This window comes from Hypanus sabinus, chromosome 16 (assembly GCF_030144855.1).
Source record: "Hypanus sabinus isolate sHypSab1 chromosome 16, sHypSab1.hap1, whole genome shotgun sequence".
Taxonomy (NCBI): domain Eukaryota; kingdom Metazoa; phylum Chordata; class Chondrichthyes; order Myliobatiformes; family Dasyatidae; genus Hypanus; species Hypanus sabinus.
This window is the reverse complement of record NC_082721.1, coordinates 65,085,186-65,105,860: the sequence shown is the minus strand read 5'-3', so window position 1 is coordinate 65,105,860 and position 20,675 is coordinate 65,085,186. Positions and strand designations below refer to the sequence as shown.

Genomic DNA, 20,675 nt, shown 5'->3' with positions numbered 1-20,675 from the left:
GTTCTGGTCTCGTTGGAGACATGAATATCTACCTTTGTTGCAACACAGACAAAAGTGAACAGAACCTTGCAGGAATCTTCAAGTTGGAGATTTAGTCCTGCTCAGGAACAAGCAAATCGCCTGCAACTGCTGGCCAATGGCCAGAATCACTGCTACATTCCCTAGTAGGGATGGACATGTCAGGAAGGTTGAGTTGAAAACTTCTGACCAAGGTGATGTGAAAACTTAACAAAGGCCAGTTGCAGAAGTCATTCTACTTTAGGGACTGAAGTTTTGCATTATGTTCATTGTGACCTTACAAAGGTCAGGCGGGGAGTGTGTTGCCTTTAAGGCATTTGTTTAGCTTATTATATTTTTGCCTTAGTGATTCATTTCTTATTGTTTTCTAGTTCAAGTTAAGGTTATTTAAAGTAAATTCATTGTCTGTGATATATCGCAGCATGCGATGACGTCACGCACGGTTTTGCCGCGTCCTGTGGGAAAATACCGGTTTGGAGAAACGGGAAGGAGGGGGCTTGTGTGTGCAGGACCAACGTGAGAAAAGTTTTCTTTCTACACACTAGAAACATTAGAGAAGCAACGCCGTAAGTTCATGAGACAATCGATATGTTGAATTAAATTTGTTAATGCTGATTCTGTTAAAAGTAATGACAGTTGATAAAGTTTATGTTTTTTGTTATTTAAAGAGTTGCAGATAGTTTGTGCTGAAGTGTATTTAAAGCCAGTCGAAGGCATAGGTCGATTCTGACTGTATGTTGCACTTTAATGTAATATAGTTGTTGTAGTTTTACTTTTGCAAGTATTTATGATGTAAATGTGATGTCAAGAAGGAAACCAATACTGTATATATTTTGTATTGTTTTATCAACAGTTTTCACCATACGTTAATGTGGAAGAGTGAACAGTAAATGGTTAATCTTACTGGGACCGCCTCATTGACTGGTTTATGCTTGGTGTTTAGTTCAGAGTTCTTTTACACCTGTGCGAGAACATTACAGTCTTCATTGTCTCTGTCGGCCCACAATGGTCTGTTGGAAAGCTGGTACCTACTCGTGTGTGGTGGGCAGAGGTTGGGGCAAGGCCAAGATACCTTGCCGAGACCCTGCAAACACCATTCCCAGCAAGGAGAGCAAACTGACTTGTATTCAATCATCAGATCTCATGCAACAGCAGAGGGCAGCAAAAGGCAAGTGGAGGCAGAAACAATGCCACCATTTCAATAGATAAGACCTTTAGCTGAGTGGAGACAGTGACCATGACCAGGAGAAGTAACCCCACCAATGTGGGACTTAAACACGTGGGAACCTACTGTGTTATTAGAAGTTGTGGGTGGCTGATACAGACAGGCATCACTCTCATTGATATATCTACTCATCTCTCACTTTCTCGTGGGCATCGGTGTTCAGCTACACCTGAACATTGGTGGGACAAGTGGAAGAGGCCTTGTTTCAATCCTGTCCAGCCCATCTCCCTCAGCTTTCTCTAGTCCATCAACAATTGCATTGATGCTGCTTCCTACAATCATACAGAACGGAGAAACATTATCATTTTAGATGGCAATCTCAAAGATGCTCTCATCTTTACATTGTCCATCGCTGACTCTTCCTCTCCCACTCAGAATCACATCCGTGTCCCCATACGTTACTCAGACCCTCACTGAACCTGCTCCAAGTGAGTGATATTAGATGTGTGAGAGGTTGGGAACCAGGATTGGATTAGTAATCATGATACCAGCTAGAGCTGCCACATTACATTTTACTTTAGTTGTGGGAGTCTGCAGGAAAATTGTGCAGGACTGGTATCCTCAGTCAGTGGGATGTATTCTCCATTTTCCTGTTGATACAAAGTCCTTACCTTCACAAACTTTCCCTGCCGTGAGGTTGGCGGTCGCAGGTACTGCCTGAAACCCTGTGTTGCAGTTGCACTGGTAGGATCCCACTACGTTGATACAAGTTGCATGTTCGTGACAAGGTGAGGACTTGCATTCATCGATATCTGTGTGAACAGGGAAAATCTCTCTCAATAGTAAACATGGATTGCTCCCTTTTATACCTGGGCTCTGTGGGTCGGGATGGAGTAACTCAGCATTGTGTTGTTAATCCAGAGAAGACCTCCGCTGGAACATAGGATTGAGTGACTATTCTTGGAAAGGGTCCTTATGGTCTGAGAAAGAAAATCAGGTGAATAGAGTTAAGGAGCAGCAGGAATTCACTCAAGGGACCAAATGGTCAGTCACCTGTTAGAAGCCAGGATGGTTACCACCCTGCTCTCCATACCATGGGCCTATTGATATTCCCTTCTGTACTGGAGCTGCTTTTCCTTGGGCGGGAGCAGGGGAGGATAGAGGACTCTGTGCACCACTCATCTTTAATATAACTGTGGCAGGACCAGGTTTAGTCACATTTAAATTTCAGTTAATTGCCCACTCCATCCCTGAATCTGCATTGGAAGTACAGCATTTGAAATACTCAGCGGGACAAGAAGCATCCGTGGGTAAGAAACAGAATGCTGCCAGATTCCAGCAACATCCCTGGTTTCAGATCACCAGCATCCTCATTTTTATTTTACTTTCTCTCTAACTGCAGGCATTCATCCATTACCTGGATGCATTCTGTCTCCTTCACATAGTCGGTGTCTCCACTCTATCAGGGACACACTTTCCTGCCTCATTTTCTCACCTTTCCAGTTTCTCTCTCCACAGATACTGACTGATCCTTTGGCCTTCTCCACTCTTTCATTTGGGAGCACCAGCTTCAGAGTTTACAGTATTTACGCCATAAGCATAGGCTCATCAAGTCTGCTCCACCATTCCGTCATGGCTGATTTATTATCCCTATCAACCCCATTATCCTGCCTCCCCCTGCAACCTTTGATGTACTTGCTAATCTATCACAAATCAATGTACATTTTAACAGACCCAATGACTTGAGCTCCACAGCCACCTGAGTATATTTCATGGATTGTTCCCCGATACACTTGGGCTCTGTGGGTCCGGATGGGTAACTCAGCACCCTGTTACTTGAACACAGAGCAGAACTCCTCGCTGGAAGAAAGGACAGAGTGACTGTCCTTGGGGAGGGACCTTATGGGTTGAGGCAGCATATCAGTTCAAATTACAAATTAAATTTTATTATCAAAGTGCAGATACATCAGCATATACAACCCTAAGATTCATTTCCTTGTGGGCATTCTCAATATGTTTATAGAATAATAACCAAAACAGAATCAATGAAAGATGCCCAACTAGGGCAGTCAACCAGAGTGCAGGAGACAACAAACTGTGCTAATAAAAAAGAAATAATAATAATAATAATAATAATAATAATAATAAATGAGCAAAAAATATCGAGGGCATGAGATGAAGTGTCTTTGAAAGTGAGTCCATTGCTTGTTGGAGCATGTCAGTGATGGGGCACTTGAAGTTGAGTGAAGTTAGACCATAAGACATAGGAGCAGAATCAGGCCATCTGGCCAATCAAGTTTGCTCTGCTATTCAATCATGGCTGATCCTTCTTTCTAAATCCTCTTCAACCCCTGTTCCTGTCCTTCACCCTGTAACATTTGATGCTTTGTCTAATCACGAACCTATCAATGTCTGCCTTAAGTACACCCAATGACCTGGCCTTCACAGTTGCATGTGGCAACAAATTCCACAAATTCACCAACCTTTGGCAAAGGAAATTCCTGCACATCTCTGTTTTGAAAGGGCGTCCCTCCGTCCTGAGGCTGTGCTTTCTTGTCCTAGACTCTCCCACCATGGGGAACATTCTTACCACATCCACTCTGTATAGGCCTTTCAACTTTTGAAAGATATTAATGAGATTCCCCCCTCATCCTTCTGAATTCCAACGAGTAGAGACACAGAGCCATCAAACGTTCCTCGTATCATTTCCTTCTTCTTTGTGCAAGTTCTCTTCTTTGGTGCAAGAGCCTGCTTGTTGAGCAGTTTCTGTGGGGTGAGCCCTAAGGCTCTTAAACCTTCTTACTGATGGCAGCAGTGAGAAGAGAGCATGTCCTAGTTGATGGGGGCTCCTGATGATCTATGCTGCTTTTCTGCAGCAGATGTGATCAGTGGTGAGGGTGCTTTACCCATGATGGATTGGGCTGTACGCTCTATTTTTAGTAACATTTTTCTGTTCAAGGGCATTGGTGTTTCCATACCAAGCTGTGATGCAGCCAGTCAATCTACTCTCAAGAACACATCTGTAGAAGTCTGTCAATGATTCTACGAAATGGAGTTTGGGAGTTGACTCAAGGAACCAAATGTTCAGTTAGTTGCTAAAAGATGAGATGATTGCTACACTGATCTCCATCCCATGGGCCTGTCAATAACTATGTGGAAGGTCTGGAGCTGTTTTTCACTGAAGGGAGCAGGGAAGGTAAAACAAAAACCTCATAGCTCCATTGACTTTAGCATGAGAGCACCAAAACCAGTTTTAGTCACTTTCGAATTCTAGTTTATTGCCATTACATTCATTTGACAAACTAAAATATTCAGAGCTGATTATCAGTTGTGTCAAACGAAACAAAATAAAAACAGAGGCAGACACAAAACGCTGGAGGAACTCAACAGGTTATGAACGCAAAAGTCATCACAGTGAGTCTCCTGTGGGACGTGCACAGAGCAGTGCCCGTGATTTTCTTCTTTCCTCTCTGGGATCTGCAGGACAAACCTGTAGAATTGTCAGTGATAACAGACAAATTCCTTCACAATGGTAAATACTGTTTTCTCCTTGTTACACATGGACTCATGGAGCAAAGCATTCTCATGTTGCTTAAACATAGACAACACACTTGTTGGAACAAACGATTTATTGGTTTTCTTGTCAAAGGCCTTAAAGATTCACACAGAAAGACCGGTGGTTGGGGTAAAAGAACAGACAACCCAAGATTGAACCGAATCAGTGAACCATTGGCTTCCCATCTGCTTAAGGCTGAGATGGTAAGTAGCTCATTGGATTGAGAAGCCATCTGTCATGTTGAACATGAGCAAGAGACCTTACTTCAGTCCAGACAAGACAACCTCCCTCAACACTTTCTCCAGTCCGTCAGGGACTGCATTAATGCTGCTTTCAATACCCATAAAGAATGAACAAACTTTATCATATTTGCTGCCAATTTCAAAGCTGCTCTCATCTTTACATGGTCCATCTCTGAATTTTTCCTCCATCTCACGATCATAGTCATGTCCCCATGGATTTCTCAGCTCCTCACTGAACCAGCTCTGATGGGGTGTTGTTGGTCCATGTGAGAGTCTGGGATCCAGGACTGAGATCATAACCACCATGTCTGCTACAAATGCCAACTTTGAACAGACTTGCTCCCTGACAATGCATTACACCATCAGCTTTTTGGAAAGGAACGTGACTGGTCAATAAATTCATTTCACAAACACTGATTATCGGAATTGTCAAAGCAAACAGAACAAAATGGCAGACACACATAAAATGTTGGAGGAACTCAGCAGGTCGTGAACTCCAGAGCCATCACAATAATTCTACTGAGGGTCTTGTACAGAGCAGTGCCTGTGATATTCTTCTTCACTCCCAGTAATGTGTAGGATTGTCAATGACAACCCCTAATTGGCATTGATTCTCCATTTCATGGTTATATTAAGTCTTTCCCTTCACAAACTTTTCCTGATGCCAGGTTGATGGTCGCAGGAAACCCTGCAATGCAGTGGCACTGGTACGAACCCACTGTGTTGTTACAAGGTGCAAGTTGGTCACAGGGCGAGGATTCACACTTATCAATATCTGTGTGAACAGACAAAATCCCCACAACGGTAAGCACTATTTTCTCTATGTTACAAGTGGACTCGAAGTGTCTGGATGGAACAAAAGACAGGCATGTTGTTTAGTACTGAGCCAACCCTTGTTAGAACAAATATTTCATTGATTTTTTTCTGACAAGAAGCCTTGAGGATTGTGGTAGAAAGACATGTGGATGGAGCTAACAGTTAGAATGCTACAGATGTACAAGTGAGAGCATTCTGACTGGCTGCATCACCATCCAGTATGGAGGGGCCACTGCACAGCACCAGACAAACATGTCAAGATGGGCTTTAACCTCAATACCATTTAGGACGTCTTGAAAATGTGCAGCTTCAAAAAGGTGGCATCCACCATTAAGGAACCCTGTCACCCAGGACATGCCCTTTTCTCCTGCTGCCATCATTCAGGAGGTACAGAAGCCTGAAGACAACTTTCAACTTTTTAGGAATACCTTCTTCTCCTCTGCCATCAGATTTCTGAACAGACAATGAACCCATGAATGCTACCTCGCTACTATTGCTCAAGTGTATTTAATTTTCTAATATATATTTCTGACTCCAACTTATATTTTATACATTGCACTGTACTGTACAAATTTCATGACATATGTCAGTGACAGTCAGCTGGAATTTGATTTTGATTCTGTTGGAGCCATGTATTAATGGCTGTGTCCTGCCCCAATTAAATGGCATATAGTGTCCCAGGTAACCAGAGGGAATACTGGCAATGTTCACAATTAGTTTTTGTTCTTTCAGAGTTCTCCCAAAGAAGCAGCTCTCCGATTAGCCAATGCACCAATTAATCAGAGAGTTGTGAATGACGTTTATAAGATGCTATGTGCCTGTGATGCTGCTGCGGGAAGACCAAAAGATCAAAAGATATAGGAGTAGAATTAGGCCATTCAGTAAGTTTGACATTGCACTAGTGCATACACACATTAGTGCATATTACAACAAACTGAACTTTGAATTTGACCTTGGCCACCCTGGAGATTGGCAATTTGATCTTTATTCTATGTCACGGTTATTTATGGTCATTACCTTCACAGCTCCTCCTTCCATTGGAGCCAGCCTTCTCAGTCGACTGAAAACCGGTGCTGCAGATGCACTGGAATGAACCATCTGTGTTCTGACAAGTTGCTTCACGGGCACACGGAGAGGAATTACATTCGTCGATATCTGCACTGACAGAGAAACACTTCAGGAATTGCTCGACTACACATTAAGGTCCCTTCACCCTTCAATACTCTCTCGGGTCCTACTGTTTATGCTTATCAAGCATTTGTGCATTTATACTCTTTATCTCAAGCTCATAGCTGCTATGACCTTTAAAAAATAGCCAGGGTCACAAGCGGCCTGCAAGATGCTAAATTCTTAATATTACACCTTCACCCTTCAATACTCTCTAGGGTCTGACTACTTATGCTTATCAGAGTTAAATTTCATCTCCACTACCCTGCCCAGACTTCTGTACAAACTCCTTACAGAGGGCACTGGAATTTGACTCCAAACTCTGACACCCCAAACTGTACAGCACAGTAGGATGCCCTTCGACCCATCTAGTAGGTGCCAAACCTTTTAAACGACCTATTCCCATCGTCCGGTACCTGGGCCCATAGCCCTCCATCCCTGTACCTTCCATTTACCTATCCAAACTTCTCTTAAATGTTGAAACCAGTTCATATGCACCGCTTGTGCTGACAGCTCATTCCACACTCTCACAACCCTCTGAGTGAAGAAGTTTCCCCTCATGTCCCCTGAAACTTTTCACCTTTCACCTTTAGCCCATGACCTCTTGCTGTAGACAGACCCAACCTCAATGGAAAAAGCCTGTTCACATTTTTCCTATCTACAATATACCCATCATAATTTTGTTTAATTCATAGTCTCTGACACATTCACAACTAGTAATTCAGATCTTGAAATGTATTGTTGATTTCATAATTACTTAAAGTCCTCACCTTCACAGTCCTGATTGATTGTATTGTACCCATCCTTGCATTGACACTTGTAAGAACCAATTGAGTTCCAACATTTTTTGCGAGGTCCACATGAAATCGTTTCACATTCATTGATATCTGTGTAAAGAGGAAAAGTTCTTTACAATCGTAAACATTTTGCTCTCCATTACAAGTGGATTCTATCTGCAGTTGATGGAACTTAGAAAATAACATCGGGGTGCCACGGTAGCGAGCGCTTAGCCCAACATTATTACAATTCAGTGCATTCTGAAGTTCAGAGATCAATTCCGACACTGTCTGGGAGTAGCTTGTACATTCTCCCCAGGAATGTGTGGATTTCCTCCAAGTGTTGTGGTTTCCTCCCAGTGTCCAAAGTCGTACTGGTTGGTAGGCTAATTGGTTATTGTAAAATGTCCTGCGATCAGGCTAGGGTTAAATAGGTGGGTTGCTACAGTGTGGCTCATTGGACCAGAAGGGCCTGTTCCACTCGATATCTCGAAATAAATAAATATTTTATTCAGAGATATAGAGTGGAAAATAAATTAAATTATTTCTGATCTTTCTGATGTGTATTTAATATCTCAGAAATATTTGAGATTTTTGTAAATATATTCTTTGATTAAGTGTTATGGTTCTTTTAAATGAAACAAAATGTACATGAGTTATCCCTGGCTGTGTCTCTGTGGTTTTGCTTTTAATTAGTTTTATGTTTCAGAGTTACAAAACATAACACTTTCTCATTACAAGGTGTTTTCACTCACAGAACTGCCAATCACTGGATGCTCTAGAGTCTTGTGTGTGAGAATCCACGAGATCAGTAGTTTCTGAGATACTCAAACCACCCTGTCTGGCACCAACAATCATTCCACCGCCGGTCACTTACATCACATTTCTACCCCATCCTGACATTTGGTCTGAACAACAGTTGAACCCTTTGACCGTGTCTGCATGCTTTTGTGCATTGAGTCGCTGCCACATGATTGGTCGATTGGACATTTGCATTAATGAGCAGGTGTACATGTGTACCTAATAAAGTGGGCACTGAGTGTATGTTCATTGAAACCATTAATTGGACTGTATCATCAACTTAAACCTCAACCAAACTCAGTCACCTGAGGGAATTTAAAACTCACCAAAACATTTGTTTAGTGATGGATCAAATCGATGGCCTGGTTGACACTTGTGTTCTTGGGACAGAATGTCTCGGAAGATAACTAGAAGAAAGAAAATGAAGCAGTTAGACTTTTGTTCCATCATTTTTACTTCCTCTCTCCTGGAACACAACACCCCAATATTGAATGCAGCCAGGGCTGATGACAACCGTGGGAGGGAGAGAGAGTTAATAGCCCCACCTCCTGAGATGGGTAAAACCAGTCTTTTGGATTGATGGCGTTGAACACAGGAGTGTCAGTGCCTTGTTCTCAGTGACCAAAATCCAGCCACCGGTGTTGACTTCTGACACGGGTGTCCAAAGCTCACATGACTCCACATCACCTGTTGAAGTTATCTACACTGGGTCAGGAGGCTGATGGTTATAGGGTAATGACTGTTCCTGAACCTGGTGGCCTGACAACCAATTTGTGCTCTTTTGCACATTGGTCGTTTGTCAGTCTTTGTTTATGTAGAGTTTTATGTAAATGTTTCAGTATTTCTTTATTTTCTTGTAAATGTTTTCATAAAACAAATCTCAGGATAGTGCATGGTAACTTACATATACTATGATAATAAATTTACTTTGAACTTTGAAGTGATAAATATTAACTAATACCCAAACAAGGTGTTATGAGATAGAACTTGTGAGTTCATGGACATTTCCGAAATCTGATGACAGGACTGATGGCAGCTGTTTGGAAAACATTGAGTGTGGGTCTTCAGGCTCTGTACTGCTTTGTTGATGGGACTATTGAGAAGAGGGGAAGTCCTGGATGGTGAGATACAGGAGCCTTAGATCCCACAACACCAGGTTCAGGAACAGTTATTACCCAGCAACCATCAGGCTCCTAAACTACCAGGGATAACTTCACTCTCCTCAATGATGAACTGATTCCACAACCTATTGACTCACTTTCAGGAACTCTACTTCTCATGTTCTCTGTATTATATATTTACTTTTTTGTTATTTGCATGATTTGAATTCATTTGCACTCAGTTCTTTGTCATTCTTTGTTATTTATAGTTTTTCATAAATTCTATCGCATTTGTTTATGTTGCAGAAAATGGTTGCAAGAAAATGAATTCCAAGGGAGTTATGATGACACATACTACAATCATCTCTAGTAATTGTCTATAACTTCCCTTTGGAATTGGAGGCAACTCGATGTGGCAGAACTGAGGAGAGGCGATGTGGCGGACCCGTCAACAAGAGAGTGGAAGAATGTAAAAGGTTGTGATTAGGCCGAATCGAAGCCACGGGGTTCAGGCACCAGAGCATATCAACACCATTGAACACGATGTGTGGATGCAGATTTACAGGCTGAATCAAGATGGCAAAGTCCGTGTAACCGTATGGCAGAACTTGTTCGGACGGAGACTTCAGCACCGGGACAGATTGAAAAGCTCAGGCCTGAAGCGAGGTATGAGCCGGTTCTGATTGCTGCTCTACAGCGTTTACTCAGCTCTGCGCTGGACTCTGGGACTCTCTTTCAGTTCAGAAACGCTATTAGCTTGTGGTCACTGTCTGTATGGTGTTTGTTTTTCATTGCACATTGTCTTCTCTTTATGGGTGATTTTATACTTTTACTTTTTATGGGCATGACGTGGTTTCTATTCTCTGCATATTGGGTGTTAGACAGTCTTCTTTTTTATATATATATATATATATATATATATGTCATTTGTTCTTGGGTTTATTTGTTTCGTGGCTGCCTGTTAGAGATAAATCTCAAGGTTCTATAATGTCTACATACTTTGATAATAAATGTACTATGAGTTTTGAACCAGCACCCCTGCAGTACATTCCACTCACCCAGCAATTGTTAGAGTTGTTATAATACTCATTCCTGACATTTACTCAGATTAAGGATCAAATGGATTTGCTGAGAAACTCCAACTAATTGAGGGCGGGGATTTGCTCATCCACTCTGTGTCACAAAGCAAATGTAGAGACACAGGACAGGGGAGGGTTAAATACAATTTAACTATCTCCCTGAACCAGGAGTTCACAACCTGGGGTCCATGGATCCCTCGGTAAAAGGTCAGGTTCCATAACATAAAAAAGGGTTAGGAACCACTGCTCAACAATATCCCATCGAATACTTCCAGAGCAGAGACTATATGGGTTAAATACAGAGTAACACATGTCCTGAGCAGGGATATCATGGGTTAAATACATGGTAAATCTCCCTCTGCAATGTACCACAAGCACATCTGAGGCAGGGACATCATGGAGTAAACACAGATTGAAGCTCCCTTCACATTGTCCCGTAAATATATTGCCGGCAGGGACAACATGAGCTACATTCAGAGTAAAGCTATCTCCACCACATCTAATCAAATGGATGTCAGATGGCAGACGCGAGGCTGAGGTCTGGTGTGGAATTCCTGGACAGGGGCACAGATTGAGACTCGGACTCAAGCTGTGAATGAGCCTGTCCCGGGACAAAAGTACTGAGGTTTGAAGAGTCCACTGACAGACCTGCAGCTCATAATGTACTGAGACTCATATGCAAGGTCCCAGATAATTTGAACTGAGGCTCGTGCTTCTAACTGGTGGAGAAATGGTGGAGGCTTCATCACCAGATCATGAAGATATACTTGATGACAGCCCCCACTGCACATAGAAGCACAGAAGATAGGATGAGACCATTCAACCCTTCAAGCCTGTGCTGTCAGTATGATAATTATAGCTGGTTCTCCATCTCTGACCATTTTCCTGTTCTGTCCCCAGTCAAGGATCCAGAGGGAATAAGAGACTAGGCCCGTACCTTTAACAGAAATGTTCTCGCCTAATCAATCCAGTCAGGATCCACACACAGTTTGTGGGACAACCTTCCAAACATTGGCTCAGATACTCCCTAACATTGGTGGAATTGACAATTGTCAGCTTTCAAGAAATCAGTCTCCAGGGCAGGACAGGATAAACTTCGAGATCCTCGGGGCTTTCTGGAAGAAAGCACTTGGGTAAACCAGGTGACCGGACGTATGCCTCTCTCATGCCATGTTAGTGACTTATGTGCCAGCCAGAAGCCATTCAGCCCATCCATCCCCCACCAGCTCCAGCAGAGCATTTGGGGGGTGGTGGGGTGATTATTGGAAGAGGTAAAGAATGGGTAAAGGCAAAACAATGGAAGAAAGGGAAGGACAGGAACAAGAGGGAGAGATGAGCAGATGAGGAGAAGGGGCAAGAGAGTAACCAGAATGGAAAAATAGAGGAGGGAGGGGAATCAAGAGGAGGGAGAAAGGTAACTTCATATAATTCCCCCTTCCCTTTTCACTCTTTTTCCAGTCCTGTGGTTACCCTCTTTCCCTTATTCATCTCACCTCCCCATCACATCCCGCTCATTTCCCTCTGTGCATCCCTTTCTTCCATGGTCCTCTGTCCTCTCCAATCAGATTCCTTCATCTTCTTCAGCCCTTTACCTCTTCCACCTATTCCCCCACCCACCTTCTTACTTCATCCCTCCTACTCACCTTCCCCTTCACCTGGTCTCACCTATCACCTGCCAACTTGTTTCCCTTCCCCTCCCCTCCCCACCTTCCTGCTAATGCCCCTTTTCTTTCCCATCTGGAAGTGGGTCTCAACTCTAAATATCGACTGTCTATTCCCCTCCATAGATGATACGTGACCTGCTGGGTTTCAGTCATGAGTTCCAGCTGCTGGAACGATTCAGACTGTGGGAGAAGCTTCCAGATGGAAGTCCTGAATGAGTTTTATTTGTTTCACTGACATTTGGTCTTCTGCAGTTATAGTGACCATAACACTGAGGGCTTATCAAGAAAACACAATTAACATCCTTCACAAATGAAGGTTATGGTCACCACCCAGTCCAAACGACATACAGTAAACGATTAATTTTGTCTCTGCTACTCTAAAACCATTGTGAGAAGGATGTTGAAGAGATAAGCAAGAAATTTACAGAAACTGGGCTCAAGGCTTGAGCTGAGGTTTAGACCAGCCCTGGACAGTGAGAACACAGGATACGGTGTGAATGGGGAGAGAGACCATTAGAGTACCTTGGAAACCACTTTAACACCACCCACATCTCCTGCTGACTGCTCCTACCCTTCAAAGAGCTGCTGCTGGGAGGGCTGGCTGAAAAATGACTGCATCCGGGCCCAGAGGTGCCACTCTCACACTGTTAGCTGCTAAAAGTTTGTTATCGCGCAGGAAACTACCGATATGCATCAACATCCATGTGTGGGGGTGGGGGTGGCGGAGAAAATTTGCAGCCTGCATTTTGCCTCCGGGGACAGCAAGGAGCGATGTTGTGTTGGATCCATCTTGTTTATATTTTTTTGTCCAATCACCTACACTCAGTGGCCACTTTATGAGTTACCTCCTGTACACAATAGAGTGGCCACAAAATGTATGTTCATGGTCTTCTGCTGCTGTAGCAGACCCACTTCACATTCAATGTGTTGTGCATTTGGAGATGCTCTTCTGAACCTTTTGACCGTGTCTGCAAGCTTTTATGCATTGAGTTGCTGTCACATGATTGGTGGATTAGATATTTACATTAAGGAGCAGGTATACAAGTGTAGCGAATTAAATGGCCACTGAGTGTGTGATCCGTAGTGGTGGACACCTCCACCGTGGGGAAATGGTTTTGTGCTTTCTGCCCCAGTTATGCCACTTGTAGAGTTCCAGTTAAAATCAAATCCGATGTGATCCCATGGATGCTGGATCAGGTTTGAGGAACTGATTCTCGTTGCTGTTTCCTGATGCTGAGGAATTGCAATGATCAACAACTTTTGCAGTGTTGGATTGGAGTGGGGTGCCACAGTAACACAACACTATCACAGGTCGGGGTGTCAGAGTTCAGAGTTCAATTCAATGCTATCTGTACAGTGTCCCCATGGGTTTCCCCACTCCAATTCAGACTATGCTGTGTGTGCTGGACGCGAACAGTTGGGCGGAGGTGTGTGGCAGCCGCTCCCCTTCTTCAGTCAGCATCTCCTTCCCGCCCGAAAGGAATTACAGGATGTTTGACCATGAGCCTCTCAGGCTCCATCTGGCTGTCTGCCATTTTCATTTTCTTCTAGAGGGTCGCCATTTCACAGCGTTTATGCACTACTAACCCCTCGTGGATGCGATGGCCAAAATGTTAGACTCTTGGTCTGCAATTCAGCAACACCAGCTGGACTACATCTCAGAGTTCACAACCGATGTACCACATATCAACGGGAAAATTAATGCCGTGGCTGATTGCCTCTCGCGGCCAGCCACAGAGGCCATACACATAGGGGTTGACTATGCCAGCATGGCAGCCGACCAAACTACTGACCCAGAGGCCCAGACTTACCGAATATCAGTCATGGGCCTGTGGTTTGCTGACCTTAGGTTCGGAGAAGCTGGGGTTTCTCTCCTGCACAACATCTCAGCCAGTCACCCTCGCCCCACAGTGCCCACAAACTAGAGACAAACTGTTTTTGACTCCATACATGGCCTCATAGAAACTGTTTGCACTAAAGTTTGCGTGGTACAGGCTTAGAAAGGACGCACGTGATCAGACTACAGACTGTAGGGAATGCCAGTCGGCAAAAAATAACCGTCATGTTCAATTGCCATTGGCATCATCTGATTTTCCTGAGCAACATTTGACCATGTCAATGTGGACCTTGTTGTTCCTCTTTCCCCATCCCGTGGTTTTACATCCCTCCTTACCATGGTGGATCATAACAAGGTAGACAGGGGTCGTCTGTCCAGCATCGACAACGGCCACCAACGTGGCTCAGGCTTTTGTCAGCTCGGTTTGGTACACCGTCTGACATTTCCTCTGACCTCTATCCCCAATTCAGATCAAACCACTGGGCTGCAATGACCCAGAATCTCGGGGTGAGGGTACATCACACTCTGGTGAATCACATGCAGTCCAATGGCCTTTCCGAGCAGTTTCACCACTCCTCAAAGGCTGCTCTGAGGGCTTCCCCAGTGGATGAGTGTTGGGCTGATCATCTCCCGTGGGTCCTGCTGGGGTTCAGAACAGCCCTCAAAGAGAAGTTGCAGTCATCCACAGCCGAATTGGTATACGGGCAGACATTACAAGTGCCAGGTGATTTTATTCCTGACACCGTGACTGCCTGGCCAGCCTCTCAACAGCATTCCACCCTCCTCAGTAAATTCAATTCCTTTGTACCTATTCCTGCCTCTCATCAGGGTGTACAGCACACCTGGTTTCCTGTTGGCCTGCATTCCATCTCATTTGCTTTTGTCCTCCATGACGCACACCAACATCTGCTGAGGTCCCCTTACGATGGCCCATTCCACATTTTGGAACAGAGAGAAAATACTTTCATCATTAGTAAGATGGATAAACTTGGACATATTTCAGTAGAAGGCCTGAATCGCTGAGTGCGTGCCTTCAGCCTTCTGTACCTTCCACCTGATGGTAACAGTGATAGCAACACACACAAAATGCTGGAGGAACTCAGCAGGCCAGGCAGCATCTATGGAAATGTGTAAACAGTTGACATTTACACTTTTGGCTGATACCAAGTTCAGAGGAGATATATGGGAAAGGTTTTTTACACAGAGAGTTGTGGGTGATGCCAGAGGTGATGGTGGAGGCATATACTGTACGATAGAGGTGTTTCAGAGCTCTTATTAGGCATATGAATGTGTCGAGGATGGATGGACGTTGTGTAGACAGGGGTGGCACAGTAGTGTAATGGTTAGCACAACACTTTTCAGTACAGGTGACCCAGGTTCAATTCCCGCTGCTGCCTGTAAGGATTTTGTACATTCCTCCCATGAACGCGTTCATTTCCTCCTGGTGCTCCAGTTTCCTCCCACAGTCCAAAGTCATACCAGTTGGTAGGTTAATTGGTCATTGTAAATTATCATGTGATTAGGCTCGGATTAAATCGGGGAATTGCCGGGCAGTGCATCTTGAAGGCCAGATTGGCCTATTCTACGCTGTATCTCAATAATAATAAATAAAAGAAGGGATTAGGTTAGTTGGGCTAGTTTATCAGTTCAGTACAACATTGTGGGCTGAATGGCCTGTTCCTGTACTGTACTGTTCCTATAGTACTTTCTGCCCGTTACACCGCTGGCATTTAGGGCAGCAATGAAGTTCCTCCATCTGTCTGTGTAAGTTTCCTCACTTATGTTTCTGTAAGAATTGTTTTTTTACCAGTCAGGGTGGTTAGTGCAGAGCTTAACCCCTGAACATGGAGAACCGGTGGACAACTCTTCATCTGGCCTCTACCCTTTGACCTATTTAGCATGGGTAGCCCGACGAGCACAATGCTGACCTCCCATGCCAATGCTCCCATCTCAGTTCATCTCAATGTTAGTTAAATTCACTCAGATCCTGCTATGGAAACAGGTCTGAAATATTGAAATATTGTCACTCAGGAGGTGCTGAAAATGTGTGTGGTACAGAGCGGCTGACTCAAGGTGCCACTGTCCCAGGGTCAATCTTAACCTCAGAACAAGGTCAGTGTGGAGTTTGACCAAAGAGAGCCACAAAATGATAACCTCAGTGATGGACCCACCCTGACACATAATCAAACACAGACCAATGTAGAAATCAAACCAACATATAACTCACTGAATAATGATGGTCCCACCTCCAATATATTACACATCTCTGACCCATCATGGCTCCAGCCCAACATAGAACCATAGAACATTACAGCACAGGAACAGGCCTTTTGGCCCTTCTTGGCTGTGCTGAACCATGTTTCTGCCTCGTCCCACTGACCTGCACCTGGACCATATCCCTCCATACACCTCTATACCATGAACCTGTCCAAGTTTTTCTGAAATGTTAAAAGTTTACCACTTCATCTGGCAGCTAATTCCATACTCCCACTACTCTCTGTGTAAAGAAGCCCCCCCCCCATGTTCCCTTTAAACTTTTCCCCCTTCACCTGTAACCCATGTCCTCTGTTTTTTTCTCCCGTAGCCTCAGTGGAAAAAGCCTGCTTGGTTTCACTCTATCTATATCCATCATAATTTTATATACCTCTGTCAAATTTCCTATCATTCTTCTACACTCCAGGGAATAAAGTCCTAACCTATTCAGCCTTTCTCTGTAACTCAGTTTTTCAAGTCCCGGCAACATTCTTGTAAACCTCCTCTGCACTCTTTCAACCTTATTAATATCCTTCCTGTAATTCAGTGACCAAAACTGCACACAATACTCCAAATTTGGCCTCACCAATGCTTTATACAAATGCACCATAACATTCCAACTCTCATACTCAATGCTTTGATTTATGAAGGCCAATGTACCAAAAGCTCTCTTAACTTCCCTATCTACTAGTGACGCCACTTTTAGGGAATTTTGTATCTGTATTCCCAGATTCCTCTGTTCTACCACACTCCTCAGTGCCCGACCATTGACCTTGTATGTTCTACCATGGTTTTCCCTACCAAAGTGCAACACCTCACACCTGTCTGTATTAAACTCCATCTGCTATTTTTTAGTCCATTTTTCCAGCTGGTTCAAATCCCTCTGCAAGCTTTGAAAATCTTCCTCACTGTCCACTACACCTCCAATCTTCGTATCATCAGCAAATTTGCTGATCCAACTTACCACATGATCATCCAGATCATTGATATAGATGACAAATAACAATGGACCCAGCACTATTCCCTGTGGCACACCACTAGTCACAGGCCTCCACTCAGAGAAGCAATTCTCCACTACCACTCTCTGACTTCTCCCATTGAGCCAATGTCTAATCCAATTTACTACCCTGCCATGTATACCTAGTGACTGAATCTTCATAATTAACCTCCCATGCGGGACCTTGTCAAAGGCCTCACTGAAGTCCATGTAGCCAATATCCACTGCCTTCCCTTCATCCACTTTCCTGGTAACCTCCTCAAAAAACTCTCCCTAATAAGTCCCTGTCTATCCAAATACTTGTAGATCCTATCTCTTAGTACACCTTCCAATAATTTACCTACTACCAACGTCAAACTTACCAGCCTATAATTTCCTGGATTACTTTCAGAGCCTTTTTTAAACAACGGAACAACATGAGCTATCCTCCAGTCCTCTGGCACCTCACCCATAGATACCGACATTTTAAATATATCTGCCAGGGACCCTACAATTTCAACACTAATCTCCTTCAAGGTCCGAGGGAATACCCTGTCAGGTCCTGGGGATTTATCTACTCTGATTTGCCTCAAAATAGCAAACACCTCCCCCTCTTCAATCTGTATGACCTCACTACTTGTTTGTCTTATTTCCATTGACTCCATGCCAATTTCCTCAGTAAATACAGACGCAAAAAATCTATATAAGATCTGCCCCACTTGCTTTGGTTCATTACATACCCAATCACTCTGCACTTCAAGAGCACCAATTTTATTCGTTACTGTCCTTTTGCTCTTAATATACCTGTATATTTGGATTATCCTTCACCTTGACTGCCAAAGCTACTTTATGTCTTCTTTTAGCCCTCCTGATTTCTTTCTTAATTATTTTTCTGCACTTTTTATAGTCCTCAAGTACCTTATTTGCCCCCTGTTTCCGATACATGTCACATAACTCTTTTTTTCTTCTTTATCAGTGTTCCATTATCCCCAGAGAACCAAGGTTCCTTATTCTTACGCACTTTGCCTTTAATCCTGACAGGAACATACAAACTCTGCACTCTCAAAATTTCTCCATTGAAGGTCTCCCACTTACCAACGACATCCTTGCCAGAGAACAACCTGTCCCAATCCATGCTTTTTAGATCCTTTCTTATTTCTTCAAATTTGGCCTTTTTCCAGATTAGAACCTCAACCCAAGGACCAGATCTATCTTTATCCATGATGAACTTGAAACTAATGGTGTTATGATCACTGGAACCACAGCGTTCCCCTATACACACTCCCGTTACCTGTCCTAACTCGTTTCCTAGTAGACCTAATATTGCATCCTTTCTAGTCGGTAACTCTATATATTGATTTAGAAAACTTTCCTGAACACATTTTACAAACTCTATCCCATCTAGACCTTTAACAGTATGGGAATCCCACCCAATATGTGGAAAATTAAAATCCCCTACTATCACAACTTTATGTTTCCTGCATTTGTCTGCTATCTCTCTGCAGATGTGCTCCTCCAATTCTTGCTAATTATTAGGTGGTCTATAATACAACCCCATTAATGTGGTCATACCTTTCCTGTTTCTTAGCTCCACCCCATGGCCTCGGTAGACAAGCCCTTTAATCTGTCCTGCCGAAGCGCTGCTGTAATATTTTCCCTGACTAGCAAAGCCACCCTTCATCCCTCTGCTTATATCATGTCTGAAACATCGGAACCCTGGAACATTAAGTTGCCAGTCCTGCCCCCGCCACCCCGTAGCCAAGTTTTGCTAATGGCTATAATTGTCATAATTCCATGTGTCAATCCATGCCCTCAGCTCATCAGCCTGCCCCACAATACTCCTCGCATTGAAATAGACATGCTTGTGAAGATTATTACCACCACACACAACCCTTCTATTTGTGACTTTGCATGAGCCTTTAACATCATTTATTTTCACCCCCGCTCCACCATCTACTCCGACATTCTGGTTCCCATCCCCCTGCAAATCTAGTTTAAACCCTCCCCCAATAGCACTAGCAAACTTCCCTACAAGGATATTAGACCCCTGTAGTTCAGGTGTAACCCGTCTCTCTTCTACAAGTCCCACCTGCCCCAGAAGAGGACACAATCATCCTGAAATTTGAAACCCTGCCCCCTACAGCAGTTCCTCAGCCATGTGTTCATCATCCAGAGCATCCTATTCTTACCCTTACTGGCACGTGGCACAGGTAGCAATCCTGAGATTACCACCCTCGAGGTCCTGCTTTTTAACTTCTTACCCAAGCTCTCTGTATTCATTCTTCAGGACACCCTCACTCTTTCTTCCTACGTCATTGGTACCAATGTGTACCATGACATATAACCATCTAAAAACTGCAACACGGAAACAGGGCACCTCGGTTCTTCTAGTCCATGCCAAACGCTTACCCTCACCTAGTCCCACCGACCTGCACTCAGCCCATAACCCTCCATTCCATTCCTGTCCATATACCTATCCAATTTTTTTTTTAATGACAAAATCGAACCTGCCTCTACCACTTCTACTGGAAGCTCATTCCACACAGCTACAACTCTCTGAGTAAAGGAGTTCCCCCTCATATTACCCCTAAACTTTTGTACCTTAACTCTCAACTCATGTCCTCATACTTGAATCTCCCCTACTCTGGATGGAAAAAGCCTATCCACGTCAACTCTATCTAGTCCCCTCATAATTTTAAGTACCTCTATCAAGTTTATTAAACACCAAAAACCGAACGCAAACAGCAGTAAAATACATTTCCATAATTACATCATAATAACAGAACAGCCTTTTCAAATGAATATCATTGGTGGTTGTGAATTATGTGCATATCTGCCAATTACGTTACCCTACACAGGCACTGCCCAGAATTCACTGAGACTGGAATTATGAGCCTGACCGGAGCTCGGGTGAGCCGCCTGACACAGGTCCTATGTTCCATGGGTGGAGGAACAGCAGAGGCCTCTGGTTGTGTTGACATGCTCATAGTCATATTGTAAAGCAAGGGTGTGATAGCGGTATCCTGCAAACTTTGGTGGGCCAGTTTAAGGTGATCTATCAAAATGCATTCCTATTTACCCCTCTCATCTTTGATAAATTCTTTTCTCTCAGTTCCAAAACACGAATGAGCCATTTTAAGGGGTTGTCATGTCGGATGAAACAAATGAGTAACGTAGGTCAACAGGAATCCAAGAGTGCTGTATACCATGAGAGGGGTAGGAATA

General features: G+C 43.7%; 1 protein-coding gene across 3 annotated transcripts in view; it reads right to left on the bottom strand.

Annotated features, from left to right (window-relative positions):
• The window catches only part of LOC132406386 (latent-transforming growth factor beta-binding protein 4-like), a 105,934-nt gene that overhangs the window by 6,026 nt on the left and 79,233 nt on the right, over window positions 1–20,675 (bottom strand). For all 3 annotated transcript variants that reach the window (XM_059991989.1, XM_059991990.1, XM_059991991.1), the window contains 4 exons: window positions 8,868–8,948; window positions 7,735–7,851; window positions 6,815–6,952; window positions 1,855–1,995 (listed from right to left, as the gene is read on the bottom strand). In XM_059991989.1, the coding sequence (XP_059847972.1) occupies window positions 1,855–1,995; window positions 6,815–6,952; window positions 7,735–7,851; window positions 8,868–8,948 (477 nt within the window). The remainder of the gene's footprint in view (window positions 1–1,854; window positions 1,996–6,814; window positions 6,953–7,734; window positions 7,852–8,867; window positions 8,949–20,675) is intronic.